Below are 17025 nucleotides of genomic sequence, written 5' to 3'. Positions count from 1 at the left end.
TTTTCCACCTACTGATCTAGTAACAATCTTGGCTCATAGCAACAGATTTTAACTGTTCTGTGTCAAATTTATTTAAAGTCAGATTACAATAGCTTGGGTTTTCTCATGGACATTTCCAGTTACCTGGCCTGCTATAAAGACTGAAGGAATTTCTTTCACATTCTGCTAGTTCAGGGTGCCTTTCTGTGGCTATCTTAGAAGCTTAGAAATGTTTTCACATCAGCCTAATAGTTTCATTGTCTTTAAGGAATGAGGCAGGGCAAAGATTCCTATAAAGACAAGAGAAGCATTTACCTTTGCTTGCCAGAGATTTAAAAAAAAAAAAAAAAATCACAGGCTTCACCAGGAAATCAACCTTGTTGACATACACTGGTGATTGTGGGTGCTTTTTCAGTTGGCTGTTCTGTTTTAACACAAAACTGACCTAGAAGACAGATGAGCCTTAACTGGATCAGCTCCTCCTGTGGAGCGTCATCCAGGTGCTTGGTTCTCAGCGTGACGGGCAGAGTGTTAAGTGTCTGCTGTGGACACGTATTAGCGAGCTCTGCCTCACTTGCACACCCTGTTCCCAGTCTCACTTGGTCGTCTCCCTGCCTACTAATAATGTAACGGTAAGACCCAAAGTCCCCTCAGATCTTTGAACGCCCTGGCTTAAACCCTGACTCTCACATGGAAAGGCACTTACCTCTTTAACAGGCAGCCACAGTTCAGCCAGTTTGATAAATGCAAATTTTTTTTTTTTTTTAAAGAAAAACCCTAACAGATCAGACAATGTCCTAAATCAGACCAACTGCACAAAAGAGATGAAAAGAAACCTTCCTGGGAGAGGAAGAGATGTCCGTGAGAAAGCCAACTGGGCTGAGCCTTACAAAAGCATGGCCCTTCTCTCCTCTAATGCACTGATCTTAGCCCAGCACAGTCAGAGCTGGCTCCTAACCCGGTTGCAGGGGACGCTCCCACGGCAGTGTCCAAGCTGGAAGGCGGCTTTTGTCAGCAGGCTCCGTGCAGCAGGGAAAGCCATCCCGGCAGAGCCCGGCTAGCGGAGGCTGCTGCTGCTGCTGGCCTGAGAGCTGCCCACGCCTGGGTGGTCTGGACTGTGTCGGTTCTGGGGAAGACAAGGAAGGAGGGGTAAGAGAACGACGTAGCCGTGGCCATGGCGGCCGTGGCTGTGGCCCTGGTCAGGGCTGTACTGGAAAAAACTGCAACATGCCCTGGGTTTTCAGTCGTGGGTCCCACCTGAGGCAAAGGACCATCGAGGACAGGGGGAGACGGGGAGACTCGGTGGGCTGCAGCAGCAGGTCCCTACCCTACCTTCTTTTTCTTCTTCTCTTTCTTCTTCCTTTTCCGTTCAGGATCCTCCTCTTTTTTCTTTTTCTTCTTCTTGTGATCAGAATCAGATGGTGTTTCTGTAGGAAACAGTATGTGCTATCAAAATTCCCTACTGCAGAGCTCAGAAGTCCCTACTGCTAGGATCTGAAGACCACAGGAAAACCTAGTCAAGGGCAATTGCTCTTCTAAAGGCCAGAAAGAATAGGGAGGCACTGCTAAAGCACCATTCCAGCTTTCTCCTTGCCCAGGAGACCTACTTGCAGGAAACACTAATTACCTTTATACCAGTTTCAAGAGAATTTGGGAGTCTGGGGCTCTGTAAGGAACCTGAGTTTTTAACTGGGGACGGTCCAACCAGATCCAGGTTTTTTGGCTTTGAACCGCACTGTTTCTTACCTGGGGGGACAGGATCCTGGGTACGGCTCTGTTTGTGCTTGTGCTTATTCTTCTTCTTGGGAGGCTGAATATGCATCAGACGACACTGCTCCGGTAACTGAAGGAACCAAAGGAAGGTCCAGGTGAGTGGAGGGAGGAAATGCCCTGCTCCCATCATCTGTTCTGCTCAGTAAGTTATGAAGGAACAGACTTGGACAGAAAAACCACCTCCACGCCTTTCAGGCCTCCCCGTTTGCCTTCTTCCTCCCCAAGAGGGGACTCACCGGGCCAGTGTGGAGGCGGAAGCCAGCCAGCATGGTCCCTGTGATAGGATTAAAAGAGCCACCAAGAATAGGGGGTTTCTCAATGAGAGAGCGGAGGCTGCTGTTATCATGGGAACCAGGCAGATCAATCATCCCTGGCAGGTCAGGCAGGAAGTTACTTAGCTTCTCCTTCACCTTCTTCCCACAGAATTTATTATAGGAATGTTCTAGGTTGTAGTGTGTGATCAGATTGGTGCTGCCTGTCAGCTCGGTGCTACCTAGAGGACACAGAAGAACAAAAAAATATTAGTTCCAAGAGTATTTTTTTTTAGTCACCCAGAGGGAAAGTGAAGGACTGTATTTGAGCCTAAATAAGGAATCTTTTAAGTGACTATTAGACAGATTTGAATTTATTTTCTTAAGTAAGAACAGCAAAACTAAATAACAACATATAATAAACACTAAAAATATATACCATAGAATGGTAAGTTGGAACGAGGAGAAAAATCCACAAACATCCAATGAGGGCACAGATGGAAACTACTCTACCCCAAAGCAAGAGACACTCTCCCCAACTTGGACTCACCACACTTACATGATGTTTACTCTGTGCTGAACACTGTTCTGAGTGCTTCTCATATAATATACTAGTGAGAAATTACACTCTGACACAGCAGGATATTACCTCAGAGCTTGGCCACCAGCAAGGTAAGAGCCAAATATGACCCAATGGCTTGAGTGTCTGGTCAAGGACTTTTTTTTCCTTTTTTTTTTTTACTAGCAAGAAACATTAATTACCTTTACATAGAAAACAGGATTTTTTAGCTACTGCTGACTATCACCATCTCCATTACTCATAATGCCAAGTATAATACTCTGCTTCAAAGAAAGAAATGTTCCCTTAGCATCTGGACAACTAGAAGTCTAATCCTAGCCGTGCTCTATGCCTCAGTTTCCTCTTATCTCTGCAGTGGGGTAACAGCTATCTTAAGCACACTTAATTTTTTTTCAAGGTGCAAATGAAAACATTGAGAAGTATATTCTATAGATGCAAGGCACTATCAGTGTAAATATCGCATGGCTGACTTTCTTCAAAAAATGGAAGCTTGTTAGTAATCTAATAAGGATCTAGTGGCAAAGGGTGGAGCTAGCCAGCCTACAATTTCATCCACAGTTACGAGGAACACGAAGAATGCAAATGATGACGAAAGTGGCTTGTTCATAACCATTCACTTGGAAAAACCCAGGTTCTGATCTGAGGCCCCTGGGGGCCGAGACAGTGTCTTTCTTGTTCATACATGTATCACAGGTGCCAAATGCAGTACACACCTTCGGTGCTCAGTAACTTTAAGTTAAGCGAGCAAGGTATTTTCCCTCCATACCCCAAGGCCTTACCCTATCCTTCTCGTGCCAAACGTTTCAGAAACATGGTCTACTCTAAGGGCGGAACACTCAGCGCCAGAGTATTGCTCCTCAGAACTAGGCGCTGCCTCCGGCCAGGCTAGCATCCTGCTGTTTCCCACCTGTCAGCTCTCCTCTTCCAAGGGCTTCATCCTCAAGGCCCGCGTGAGAAGGCACTCCTGCTTTTCCTAAACACTTTATGAGTCCATCCAACTTCCTGTTTTGACTATCAGTTCCATGAAGATGATTTCTTTTTTTTTTTTTTAAAGATTTTATTTATTTATTTGAGAGAGTGAGACTGAGAGAAACAGCATGAGAGGGGAGAGGTTCAGAGGGAGAAGCAGGCTCCCCGCTGAGCCGGGAGCCCGATGTGGGACTCGATCCCAGGACTCCGGGATCATGACCTGAGCCGAAGGCAGTCGCTTAACCAACTGAGCCACCCAGGCACCCCCTCATGAAGACGATTTCTAAACCTCTCTCCCAGCCTCCTAAAAACTTCCCTCCTAAAAACTAGTCTTACACTTTCAACTTCCTCTTAGTCAATTCCATGAAGATTCATTTTCTTTAAGCTCCCAATCTTCCCCACCTCACTCAGGGCTTCTCTATTTCAATACATGGCACCCATATTCTCCGGATATTTTTAGAAGCAATACTCCTCGGTCCGTGAATCTCAATGGTTTCCTATTATCCTCAGGAAAAAGCTCAAATTCCTTTGGCACTCACAGTAAAACACATGTTACTGTAACTTAGTTTTGGGGCCTGATCAACTACTACTGGCCTATGCCACGTTTCTAATCCATCCAAATGAGTCTCCATTATCTCCTAAGAAATACACTTCTCATCTCATTTCCTTTTAGGAAGTTTGTTTTAGGAAAACTGATGTAATTATAAGATAATTCTTCCAAATTTTCTTCACCAATATGAAATTTTCAACGTCTGACTCAAGTGACAACTCTTTGTCATTTTTTTTTTTTAAGATTTTATTTATTTATTTGACAGAGAGAGAGAGAGAGAGAGAGAGGGAACACAAGCAGGGTAAGTGGGAGAGAGAGAAGCAGGCTTCCCGGCGAGCAGGGAGCCCGATGCGGGGCTCGATCCCAGGACCCCGGGATCATGACCTGAGCTGAAGGCAGACGCTTAACGACTGAGCCACCCAGGTGCCCCCTTTGTCATTTTGGATAACAAGGAACACATTTTGAAAACCAGCATGTAGTTTTTTGTTGTTTTTTTTTTTTAAAGTAAACATCTACCCCCAATGCAGGGCTGGAACTCACAACCCCAAGATCAAGAGTCGCATGCTCTACCTACTGAGCCAGCCAGGGGCCCCCATCATGTAGTTCTTAATAGCTGTATATGAGGCATGACCACGAAGTAATGAGATTAGCCTTTACAAGAAATACAGTCACTATCCTTAAACCACATACTTTATATATCCCTAAGTAAAATAAACTCCTTAAAAGCAAGGACTAGGGGCACCTGGATGGCTCAGTTGTTAAGAGTCTGTCTGCCTTCGGCTCAGGTCATGATTCCAGGGTCCTGGGATCGAGCCCCGCCTCGGGCTCCCTGCTCTGCGGGAAGCCTGCTTCTCCCTCTCCCACTCCCCCTGCTTGTGTTCCCTCTCTCGCTGTGTCTCTGTCAAATAAATAAATAAAATCTTAAAAAAAAAAAAAAACAAGGACTAGACATATTCTCTCCCCTTCTCACCACATGCTGCCCTTCCTACATAAACCAGCATTTGCCCAAAACAGATACTCAGTATCTGTCAACTGGTTGATAAAATTAGGTACAATCAGAATAGGTAAAGTTAGAGAAACTGCTGGGAGACATCAACCACTAACTGACCAAAGGAAAGTCAACCTTTCTATGCTTCAGTTTTATTCAACTATAACATGCCTACCTCAAGGGGCTATTCTCAGTATCAAATTCTATTACATATATAACTGCACTGTGAACTTCAAAGCACTGTGCCAATATGCATTATTATCTCCCTCAATTCCTGATGTAGCAGTAGGACTTGGGAGGAATTGAAAGGCCATCTGGAGAATTAACATGTCCAAAATGACTCTTTTGACTTCCACCTCCTCAAACTTGTTCCTTCTTGGTCTCAGCACTACCATCCACCCAACTATTCAATCCAAGAATTTACAAGTATTTTCGGTTCCTCTCTACTTCTAGATTCAATCCTTCGTTCCCATAAGCTCTATCCCTAACGTTTATCCTGCATCAGTTCACTTCTCTCCTCCACTGCTACTGCCTAGTCCAAACCATCATCTCTTTCCTGGACCACTAAGCAGTAACTTCTGACTGATTTCCTCACTTTCCATTCTTAATGTAGCTGTTTGGATAATTACAAATAAGTAAATCAGATGATGTCATTTTCCTGTGTTAAAACGGCTCCCCCTGAGGGGTGCCTGGCTGGCTCAGTCAGTAGAGAATGCGACTCTTGATCTCGGGTGGTGCGTTTGAGCCTCACTTTCGGTACAGAGATTACTAAAAACAAATAAATAAAATGGTTCCCCCTGAACTTAAAATCTAAATACTTTACAAAGGCCTCTACCTACTCCTCCCCCCTTCATCTCCTATCACTCTTTCCCTTGAAACTTCACTGGAGTCCAACTGGTCTTCTGACCCTCAGATATTCCAAGCTTTTCCCTCACACCACGGCTTCTGACCTCATTTCTTGCATCTTATCTCTCCCATTCACACATGACTGGCTCTTTACATTTACGCTCAAATATTATCTACTCAGAGATGGATTCTTTGATCACTCTAGCTAAAGCAGTTCTGCCTCAATTCTTTATCACATTTTCTCCTTGTAGCACTAACCGCTACCTGATGTTATCTAGTGTACTACTCTGTGCCGCCTCTTCTGAAATGTAATCTCCAAAACAGGCAAAGATCTTGTCAGTCCTACTCACAGCTGTATCTTAAGCATTTAGAACAGTGCTTGGTACACAGTAGGTGCTCAACAAAACAAATTTTTGGTTCGATTCTAATCCCTCCTTCCGACTGTTGAAGACACGCAGAAGCCCTTAGAAGGAGGGCAACATGCCTCTAACCAACAGCATGTTTGTGACAGATTTGGAAAACCTTAGGTCTGCAGGGATGTTAAATCAGGCCTCTCGAGTTCCAAACTCAAACTCTGGATAATTTCTAGGGAACCATAAACCAGGATCAGGGACAGAGCCAAATATGGTGTGAAACATGGTCACGGAAATGCATTCTTTCCCCCTTCCCAATCCAGGCCAAAAATTCATGTCATCCCTTTGGTCGTGAATCCTCAGACCCCTTCCGACTTTGAGCTCCAAGGTCCCGACACGCGTTGCCTAGGCTACCTCACACCTACCCCGGCAGGCTGAGAGCCACGCCCATCATCTCCTCGCTATGATCTGATTGGCTACCTTCGGCCAGGCCTAGTACTCACCTGGAAGTTCCCGCATAAGATAGAAGGGACCACAACCAGCCGCCGACTTGTCGGCGCCGGGAGGGGCCGTGGCCGCAGTGGGCGGCGGGGCCGTGCCGGGGCCCCCGCCCGGAGGAGGGGGAGGCGGAGGTGGAGGCTTTCCTGGTCCGAAGCCGAGTGCGGTTGGAGGTGGTGGTGGGTCAGCCTGAGCTCCGAACAGTGCCGAGAAATTCTCCATCGTCTTCTCCGCCCCGGCGCGGTCCCGGTGTCTGGCGTCGGTCGTTTTCATTGGACAATCCCTTCACGATGTCCCGCCCTCTTCCTCTAGGAGCCGCTTATCATTGGGTGCCCCGCCTACCTTTTTCGGGTAACTACTTCCGTCGCTTTAGGAGAACGTTCAGGAAGTGCTATCTAAATTTATTAAATTCTTTTCTGTAGTCTCCCATCGCCACGGTTGCATATCCAATAAAATGACTTAACTAGAGAAAGCGACAGCTAGATTGACCAATAAAGTGTCAAATCCCCCTACCTGCCGCAGCGTCCAATCAGAGATATACTTCCGGGCGCAGAGGCGGTGCATCCGAGACTAGACCCAAAGGAAGTCTCAATGGTGGGAGAGGCGGGACCAGACCTACAGACGCCGAAGCTGGGCGGGCGCCGCAAAAGCCGGAAAGATGGCGGTCCTGGCACCTTTAATTGCTCTGGTGTATTCGGTGCCACGGCTTTCACGATGGCTGGCCCGACCTTACTATCTTTTGTCAGCCCTGCTTTCTGTTGCATTCCTACTCGTGAGGAAGCTACCCCCTCTCTGCAACAGTCTCCCCACGCAACGCGAAGACGGCAACCCGTGTGACTTTGACTGGGTGAGCGGACCCCGCGACCTTCACTGTCCCTGCTCCCCGAGGTTGCATGCGGGAGCCCCGAGGTTCCCCTTTTTGAGGATACCTGAGGTTCCGAGCCTGTAGCGGACTTACAGACTGTTAGAATGTAGGGCCTGGACTATCATCGAGCCTAAACCTCTTCATCCTTAATTAAGATGGGAAAACAGCCGGTGAACTTGCTTAGCAGCCTGGCTCTTCGGATCCTTGAGTCCAGGGTTCTTTCCATCTCACCATTCATGTTGGTCAACAGTTGTACCCAAACTCTACACATGTTCAGTATTTTACAAGGCTACCCATTATATAAAGCCTCTTGAGGAGCCAGTGAGGTAAACAAGGAGGGTAGTAGTACTCCCGTTTTATTCATGGAGAAATTGATCTCGGCGTGGCTAGGCGAGTTGCCAAACTAGTCACTAGTGAGTCAACTAGTGAGTGAATGCGACCTGAAACCACTCTTTTGGCCATACTACCTGCACACTCCATCAGCCGTCTCTTAATTCAGTTAACATTTTCAGGGCATGCACTATCTGCTAGGCACTCTGCCGCATCCTGAGGATGCAGAAATGAACACAGTGTTAGACCCGTTGAAAAGAAATTGTAAAAAAAAAAAAACTGTAAAGAAATCTCTCTCTCGAGTCTTGCTGTACTTGAGTGAGAGCGGAGAAAAATGAGTTGAAGCTCGGTGCTCTCAGCTGTACAGCTGCAGCAGTGTTCTGAGGGAGGAGGGTCAGCCTGAGGTTTTGTCTTTTTTCCCAGTCCCCAAAGTGAGTCTTGACCTTTACCAGAACCCACTCCCTTATTTTTATTCTCCATCCCTTGCTAACGCTTTCATACTTCCTCTGTCCTTTCCCAGACAGTATTACTGATAAGCTCAAGTGTAGTGTACCCATGCTACTTCAGATGATCCTATTTTTATAGTGGTCCCTCCTTATCTGGGGCAGCTGGGGGGGGGGCGGTGGATATTCATTGCAAGACCCCCTGTGGTTGCCTGAAACCCTGGATAGTACCAGACCTTATATATATGATATTTTGTCTTATACATACATACCTGTGATAAATTAATTTGCAATTTAGGTACAGTAAGAGATTAACAACAATAACTAATAATAAAATAGAACGATTATAACAAAGTAATGTAATGAAGATTATGTCAATGTGATCTCTTTGTCTCCCTCCCTTAAAATATCCTATCGTACTGTACTCATCCTTCTGATGATGATGATATCAGATGATAAAGTGAGGTGACGTGAAGTGAGGTGAATGACATAGGCATTGTAACATAGCATTAGGCTACTGTTGACCTTCTGTTGATAAGTCAGGAGGAGGATGATCTGTGTCCAGACTGTGGTTGACCGAGGTTACTAAAACCACAGATAAGGGAGGACTGCTGGATTCCATACGGATTTAACCAAAATGGGACTCAAAGATGTAGGTGGGTAGTAGTAAAGATTTTAATAAGTATAGGGACGTTTTATATAACTAATTTCTCTGAATACTCTCATTTAATAATATGCAAAATACTGGAATTTTTTATATTTTACTATTTCTCTGATGGAATTTTTAAAAATTAATTACATAGAGTTCATAACCAGTGTTTGTTTTCCTGGAAAATCCATGTTTTACTGATTTACCTTGATGACTGGAAAGTTAGGATATTAAGGTGAATAATGTTAGCAATAACAGGTAAATAAATAAAAATAAAATAACAAGCCTCAAATTTTCAGGGATGTGACACAAGTTTATTTATTTACTTATTTTTATTTTTTTAAAAGATTTTTATTTATTTATTTGACAGAGAGAGAGATAACGAGAGCAGGAACACAAGCAGGGGGAGTGGGAGAGGGAGAAGCAGGCTTCCTGCCGAGCAGGGAGCCCGATGTGGGACTCGATCCCAGGATCCTGGGATCATGACCTGAGCCGAAGGCAGACGCTTAACGACTGAGCCACCCAGGCGCCCTATTTACTTATTTTTAAAGATTTTATTTATTTGTCAGAGACAGAGAGCACAAGCAGGGGGAGCGGCAGGCAGAGGGAGAAGCAGGCTCCCTGCTGAGCAGGGAGCCCGACGCGGGGCTCCATCCCAGGACCCTGGGATCATGACCTGAGCCGAAGGCAGACACTTAACTGACTGAACCACCCAGGCGTCCCAAGGATTGATAAAATTTAAAAATCATTTAAGAGAGGTACCTGGCTAGCTCAGTCAGTGGAGCATACAACCCTTGATCTCAGGGTCATGTGTTCAAGCACCACGTTGGGCATAGAGCTTACTAAAAAAACAAAACAAAAAAACGAAAAATCCAACCAACCAAACAACAACAAAAGCATTTATCAACCCCTAATGAAATAATAAACCTAGGCAATGATCATCTGTGGATGCTAAATCCATCAGATGAAAGGTTGATGTATCCTCTGAAGGGATGCAATAGGGAGTCTCTAGCACCACCTATGATGTATTTCTGGCAAAAGATTTGGATTTCATTGTATTCAAGCCTCTAGATTTCATTGCCACTTTACAAGAAATATGGGAGATAGAAAATCATCATCAGAAGAACACATACCATAAGTTCGCAAGCAGCCAAATCCAGAAAGTGGGAAAGTTGAGAGTACAGATGACTCAATGTCTTTAAAAGATGAGTAGCCTGGGGTAAAAAGGAAGAATAGATATTCTTTAGAGATAAAAGAAAACCCAAAGAAACGCATAAGCCAAATGCATTGTGTGGATCTGGTTTGCTTGTTCCTGATTTGAACAAACAACTGCACAAAGACAATTTGAAATTATTGGGATCATTTGAAGAAGGACCAAATATTAAATGACAGTAAGGAATTATTAATTGTGTTAAGTGTGATAATGGTATTTTGGTTTGTTTAAAAAAAAAAAAAAAAGGTCCCAGGGTGCCTGGCTGGCTCAGTTGGAAGAGCATGTAGTTCTTTATCTTGGGGTTGTTTGAGCCCCTCATTGGAAGTAGAGATTACTAAAACAAATAAATAAACTTTAAAAAGGGGGGGCTTCTTTAAAAAAAAAAGTCCTTGGGGTGCCTGGGTGGCTTAGTTGGTTAAGCATCCAACTCTTGATTTTGCTCGGGTTAGCCTGGGTGTGGAGCTTGCTTAAGATTCTCTCTCTCCTGGGGCACCTGGGTGGCTCAGTTGGTTTAGCGACTACCTTCGGCTCAGGTCATGATCCTGGACTCCCTGAATCGAGTCCCGCATGGGGCTCCCTGCTTGGCAGGGAGTCTGCTTCTCCCTCTGACCCTCCCCCCTCTCATGTGCTCTCTCTCATTCTCTCTCTCTCAAATAAATAAACAAAATCTTAAAAAAAAAAAAAAGATTCTCTCTCTCCCTCTCCCTCTGCCCCTCTCCCCCTTAAAAAGAAAGTCCTTATCTGTAAGAGAGACACACTGAAGTATTTGCAGGTGAAATGATATAGTTAGAATTTGCTTTAAATTTTTCCAAAAAAAGTGGGTAGCATAGATGAAATGGAACTGTTTTGGCAAAATGTTACTGTTAAATCTGAGTAGTAGGGATTAAAGTATTGTAGGGGAGGAAAATTTTCCTCTACCTTTTTTTTAAAATTTTTTTAAAAAGATTTTATTTATTTATTTGACAGAGAGAGACACAGTGAGAGAAGGAACACAAGCGGGAGATGTGGGAGAGGGAGAAGCAGGCTTCCTGCAGAGCAGGGAGCCCCATGCGGGGCTCGATCCGAGGACTCTGGGATCATGACCTGAGCCGAAGGCAGACACTTAACGACTGAGCCACCCAGGTGCCCCCTTTCCTCTACCTTTCTGAGGTCTTGGCTGAGACCTCTGTAATAAAAGATTAAAAACAAAAGATAAACAAGTTTATTAACATGTATACCTCGTGTATATATGGGAGATATCCAGGGAAAATGAATTAATTCAGAGGTGGATTAGAACTCTGGCTTATATCACATCCTCAACAAAAAGCAATACATTTTTGGAGAAATGACTGAACAAAGGCTTCCAAAGACAGCAAACTGTGGGAAGGTAAACTAATGGTAGATAAAGGCTCTTGTTTGTTTTGTTAGTTTCCTCTGGTGCTGTTTCCAGGCTGATAGGGTCTAAAATCGTCTCCCTTGATTAACTTTTGTCCTGGTAGAGAGGGTTGGAGGAATACTTTCAAAACATTTATGTCCTGCTTTGGGGCAACTGGGTAGCTCAGTGAGTTAATCTTGTGACTCTTGGTTTTGGCTCAGGTTGTGATCTCAGGGTTGTGAGATTGAGCCGGGTGTGGGGCTCCGAGCCCAGTGCACAGTCTGCTTGAGATTCTCTTCCCCTCCCTCCCCATCTGCCCCTCCCCACACTTGTGCGCATGCTCTCTCTCTCTCTAATAAATAAAATCTAAAAATAAAGTATGTCTTGCTTTTAGACAAATAGAGGGAGAGCAAGGAACTTTTCTTGTATCTACTTCTTCATTGCTTTTAGGCTCAAAATTATAATGCAGAATAATCCAAAGTAGCATATTTTGGGGGGCACATTCTGCTACCTTTTAGTATCCTATTTTTATGTATGTTTGAAATTTTCCATAATAAACAGTTTAAAAACAAGGAACAAACAGAACAACCAAAGGGGCTCTGCTTCATGCCGTTTGTCTGGAACCCAGGCTCATTCTGCCTCCCCCTGTGGCATTAGGGTCATCAGCCAGCCAGCAGAGGAGCACAGGAAGCTGGAACATGAGGACACGCACTTGCTTCCTGCCCCGCACAGACGTGGCACATCGCTTCCACTCACATTCCATGCAGGAATGCTAGTCACACAGTGCTACTTGGATGCAAGTAGACTGAGAGTCCAGCTGCAGTACGTGCAGGAGGAAACAGAAACTGGGTTTGGAGCATACGTAGCCAGTCTCTGCCATTGACCCACTGTCTTTAGACACTCTTCCTTTCATTCCTACATTTGGTCTCCTGCTTGACCACAGGTCCTTTTTTTTTTTTTTTCCTTTTAAGTTCATCTTTCCACGTTTGTTATATGCCAATTGTAACCCAATTTCATTTGTGAAAATGTGCTGCTTTCCACTCAGGTATATTTAGTAAGGTCTTTCATATTCCCTAACCCCCACTTTATGTGTCTATTGCTAAAGCCAGTCGGTTACTTTTTGTTGGAGACTGATGCTAAAAACCCAGGACCTAAGGTCCCTGACTTCTAGTTGTAAATTGTAGTTGATTGGTTCTGTGTGAAATAGTGATTTGGGTTCCTATATTGTAAACAAAAAGGTCTGGAAGGCCTCAGACCATCTAGACTCTAGTTGCTCCCCCTTACCATGCTTTCTTTCACAGGGTCCTTGTTATGCATTACAGTCTTTACTCTTCAATGAAATTACCTTGTTTGTTTCTTTTTCATGATTATTGTTTGTCTCACAGACCTTAGAGCCTAGAAAGTGAGAAAGAACTGGAAGCCCAAGGTACTGAAAACGGCCTTCTAAAGCTCTGAGAGGCCCCCTTCAGCTCTCAAATCCTATTAAAAGTGCATGGATTATCACTTTGAATATTGGATGGCGAGGAATGATTTAATGTAAACAAAGCCCAAAAAATGGAATAGCCAGATATTGTATTAATGGAATATTACAGAAGAAGTTTCCCTGGAAAACTTTTATTTATTTTGTTTTATTTTGTGTTGGTAATATTGTCTTACAGTATTATACGGTACTAGGCTTTATGCAGTTCTTTCATACCCATTATCTCATTTACTCCTCACAGTAACATTTTGAGACAGATACTGTTCCACTGAGGAAAGCAAAGCTCAGAGGTGAAGTGATCTGCCAAAGGGCACCAGCCGGTTTGTAGCAGGGTAGAACCTGACTGGTGTTTTTCCCACCACATCTTCGCCAACTCCAGTTATTTCTTTACTGGTACCATTCCCAATTTGGATCTCTGTTGGTTTTTATTCCATATTGGGCTCCCTCACCCACCCAAAGCATCGGTGTTTATGGCATTCCTGTCACTTTGATTCTGTTCCAGAGAGAAGTGGAGATCCTGATGTTCCTCAGTGCCATTGTGATGATGAAGAACCGCAGATCCAGTAAGTTTAGCCTGCTCCTCAGTTTCTTGAGCTTAGGCCACATGCCCTCCAGAGCTGCTTTCATTCTTGTTATGAGAGGGGCATTATTTGGTGAATGAGTCCCTTATTCCATGCCAGGGCTGAATTTGATCTTGGACTTTTATCCTCTTCCCCCTCTCCCATTTCAAAGTACCACAGGAAGAGTGACAAAACAGGATATAGGAGTATGCTGCCCAGCCTGACCTGTGACATCTTTGTGTTTCAGTCACTGTGGAGCAACATATAGGCAACATCTTCATGTTTAGTAAAGTGGCCAATGCAATTCTTTTCTTCCGTCTGGATATTCGCATGGGCCTGCTTTACATCACACTCTGCATAGGTAAGGAGACTGGTTGTGGGAACCAAATTCCAACCCTAGACAAGTCTCTCCATACCCTTCTTCCATATCTTATACTTCATTAATTATGTATGTGGCTCAGGTGATAAGAATCTACAGAAACTTTAAGAAGAAGAGAATGTGTCAGTGGTCTGCATATGTCCGTCCACAAAGTGTATTCTTTGGTGCCTAAAATCTTTGACTCAGTTTGAAAGTAAATCCCCTGCTGCAGGCCTTATATGTTTCCTCTGACCTCTTTTTTCCGTGTTTAGTGTTCCTGATGACGTGCAAACCTCCCCTGTATATGGGCCCTGAGTACATTAAGTACTTCAGTGATAAAACCATTGATGTGAGTTCTCTTCCTCTCTCCTGTTTCTTGGGTCCCTTGTGGGTGATTTTGTAGTTGTGCTTTTTACTCACTAGGAGGAGTAACTGCTTCAGAATGGAAGTCAAGAGCACTGTGGATCCTTACTGGAGCTAGGGAGATGGGGGAGGGAAAGCCAGGGTGAGGAATTAGATGCTCAAGTCTGAACCTTTCTGGGAGCCTGTGTGATCCAGCTCACTGTTTCTTCCCTGTGTGTGGCAGGAAGAGCTAGAGCGGGACAAGAGGGTCACTTGGATTGTGGAGTTCTTTGCCAATTGGTCTAATGACTGCCAGTCGTTTGCTCCTATCTATGCTGACCTCTCCCTCAAGTGAGTACTGTATAGGGAGGGATGATGGGAGCAGAGGTGCTGTACTTTCCCTCTCAGTGTTTTTGGCTTTGATTTCTGCACATTGTAACCAAAGGCGTTTCTCCCCCCCCTCCGCAAATATCTGTATTTCCACTTCCCTTGACCCATTTTCTTCTTTCATTATGTTAAATAATATATTTTTCTTAGGTACAACTGTACAGGGCTAAATTTTGGGAAGGTGGATGTTGGACGCTACACTGATGTTAGTACACGGTATGTAAGGGCCTGGACAGAGGGTCTGAGCAGTAAATCACTTGGAGTGATGTAGACAGATGCATTTATAGAGTACTTTCTGGGCCCTGTAGGTACAAAGTGAGCACGTCGCCCCTCACCAAGCAGCTCCCTACCCTGATCCTATTCCAAGGTGGCAAGGAGGTCATGCGGCGGCCACAGATTGACAAGAAAGGACGAGCTGTCTCTTGGACCTTCTCTGAGGTATCTGAAAGAGTGAGCGAGTGGTTTGGAGAAGGGTGTAGAACAGTAATGGGCTTTGGAGCCCAGCCTGGGTTTGATTCCTGGCTCTGCCACTTGGCCCACTAGTTTTGAGAGTGTGGACTAGTTACCAGATTTCATTCACGAGTACACTTAGCAAATTTGTTGTGCTTCTACTGTGTGCCAGAACTCCTAGTACAGGGGAACAGTTATTAATTAAGATTCAGTCTCAAAGGCCTTGTCAGTATAGTCTGTAGGCCTGAGGTTCCTTAGCAGTAAATTGAAGAGAGTAACACTTGGATCGCAGGGTTGTTTTGTAGAGGACATTAAATAATGTAGCTGTAATTCTTGGCACAGTGGTTGTCACATAGTGGGTACTTAACTGTACAGGGTTGACACTTCCAGGTACCCAAAAAAGGAGAGTTAGTTTAGAGTAGATTTCTGTCCTTTCCTTCCTTCTTTCCTAGACTGTGTCTAAATACTTCTTACTTCCCAGTAAGGACTCTCCAACCAGAACCCTGATGTGCGTATGTACCTCTTTTGTGCAGGAGAATGTGATCCGAGAATTCAATTTGAATGAACTGTATCAACGGGCCAAGAAGCTATCAAAGGCTGGAGATAATACCCCTGAGGAGCAGCCCGCAGCCTCAACCCCCACAGAAGTGCCAGATGGGGAAAGCAAGAAGGACAAATAGAATCCCTGCCTTGTCAGTACTTCCTCACCTTTGAGGCGCTGCCCCTCCTGTAACCACAAGCCTTGCGTGAGGCCTGGGCCTTTTATTTATGTTTTCTCCTTTGGCTACCCCTGAGTGGGGCAGGGGGCTGCTCTGGATTTTAAAGAGGCTTCCAGGGAATTGACAGGCATCCTCCAGGATGGCCTCCACTGCTGTGGCCAACTTTCACTGGAAGAAGGGAGAAATCCACCATGGATGAGGAAATGCTTTCCCTCCAAACTTGGGTCAGTTATCAGTTACTGTCCACCACTCACCTGTCTCCACCATGCTGTGTTTTCATCCCTCCTCTTAGTGGACCTACACAGTCTGCTTAAATTATATTCAACCTAACAGAAGATGCCTGTGTATGGAGTCTGCGCTAGGATTTTTCCCTCAAGGACCCTTGCTTATTTAGGCACTTCTGGCTTGGCCTGTGGCCTTCTTTAAAAAGTATAAGGCTAATTTTGCCACTGGTCCCAAGGAGACACCTTTAACCACTGAGTGTACTCATTGAAGATAATATTGAATAATCCCCCTATTTTCTGGAGTTTGGGAAGAAGGGGAATGGGTTTGAGACATTCCTTTGTGTGGTGGGGCCTCCCGGAGAAAGCCCTGGGGCAGGAATGGGGTTTCACTTACTCTCCTACCTACTCCCAACACCCAGTTGATGGTTTTCCATAATAAAGAAACTGGGATTTCCTTTTGTTTGCGCCTCTGTGTGTTCCTCGCCCATTCGAAAAGCCTGGCCATTGCAGAGGAAGTGCATATCTCCTCCTCAACTTCAAAGGCCATCCTGATGAGTTTCTCCAACTGCCCGGCACTGGTCCCCAGGATCAGGGAGAGTCAGGGAATGCTAGTTATAGTAATCCCGGAGTACTGACCTCGCCGAGTTAGGTTGTGGGTTTGCTTTGGGATTGGCCCGCGGTTTCCAGGGAGCAGGTGTGTCGGCGGGGGTGGGGTCTGTGTGTTGTGGTCCACGCTATTTAGCCCGACGGAGGCTTACAGAAACGCCTATGTGAAGCCAGGATTGTTTCGGAGCTGCCTAGTCCGCGCCCCTCCGCAAGCGCGGGTGGTTCGGTCTGGGGCTCTCTAGCTCCCCCCCGCCGCGG

At 45.1% G+C, this 17025-nt stretch overlaps 2 protein-coding genes across 6 annotated transcripts; one reads left to right on the top strand and one right to left on the bottom strand.

The window, feature by feature from the left end:
* Positions 1–241: 241 nt before the first annotated feature.
* MED19 (mediator complex subunit 19) lies at positions 242–7029 on the bottom strand. The gene is made up of 5 exons (XM_021684856.2): positions 6793–7029; positions 1989–2245; positions 1726–1822; positions 1312–1406; positions 242–1105 (listed from the first exon to the last, which is right to left on the bottom strand). The coding sequence occupies exons 1-5, from the start codon at positions 7007–7009 to the stop codon at positions 1037–1039; spliced, it is 735 nt and encodes a 244-aa protein (XP_021540531.2). The 5' UTR covers positions 7010–7029; the 3' UTR covers positions 242–1036.
* Positions 7030–7370: 341 nt separating this feature from the next.
* Positions 7371–16619, top strand: TMX2 (thioredoxin related transmembrane protein 2). 5 transcript variants are annotated; one of them, XM_044919236.1, is made up of 9 exons: positions 7423–7634; positions 8623–8652; positions 13205–13213; positions 13624–13684; positions 14312–14388; positions 14626–14732; positions 14919–14984; positions 15077–15206; positions 15752–16619. In XM_044919236.1, the coding sequence occupies exons 1-9, from the start codon at positions 7446–7448 to the stop codon at positions 15896–15898; spliced, it is 816 nt and encodes a 271-aa protein (XP_044775171.1). In that variant the 5' UTR covers positions 7423–7445; the 3' UTR covers positions 15899–16619. The 5 variants fall into 5 exon arrangements, with proteins under 5 accessions (XP_021540532.2, XP_044775168.1, XP_044775170.1 ...); XM_021684857.2 differs by lacking the exons at positions 8623–8652; positions 13205–13213 and adding an exon at positions 13929–14042 and having other exon boundaries at positions 7371–7634; XM_044919233.1 differs by lacking the exons at positions 8623–8652; positions 13205–13213 and adding an exon at positions 13929–14042 and having other exon boundaries at positions 7371–7634; positions 15056–15206.
* The last annotated feature ends 406 nt before the right edge of the window (positions 16620–17025 follow it).

The sequence above is a fragment of the Neomonachus schauinslandi genome, chromosome 11 (assembly GCF_002201575.2).
Source record: "Neomonachus schauinslandi chromosome 11, ASM220157v2, whole genome shotgun sequence".
Classification (NCBI taxonomy): domain Eukaryota; kingdom Metazoa; phylum Chordata; class Mammalia; order Carnivora; family Phocidae; genus Neomonachus; species Neomonachus schauinslandi.
The sequence above is the reverse complement of the archived record's forward strand: the minus strand, read 5'-3'. Positions and strand labels throughout refer to the sequence as shown.

Coding starts and splice junctions, on each gene's coding strand:
- MED19 (XM_021684856.2), bottom strand. CDS start 7,009: ATGGAGAATTTCTCGGCACTGTTCGGAGCTCAGGCTGACCCACCACCA. Junction 1,823..1,988: donor TCCGCCTCCACACTGGCCCG/GTGAGTCCCCTC, acceptor TGGTTCCTTCAG/TTACCGGAGCAGTGTCGTCT. Junction 1,407..1,725: donor CCAGGATCCTGTCCCCCCAG/GTAAGAAACAGT, acceptor TGTTTCCTACAG/AAACACCATCTGATTCTGAT.
- TMX2 (XM_044919233.1), top strand. CDS start 7,446: ATGGCGGTCCTGGCACCTTTAATTGCTCTGGTGTATTCGGTGCCACGG. Junction 7,635..13,623: donor ACCCGTGTGACTTTGACTGG/GTGAGCGGACCC, acceptor ATTCTGTTCCAG/AGAGAAGTGGAGATCCTGAT. Junction 14,733..14,918: donor TATGCTGACCTCTCCCTCAA/GTGAGTACTGTA, acceptor TATTTTTCTTAG/GTACAACTGTACAGGGCTAA.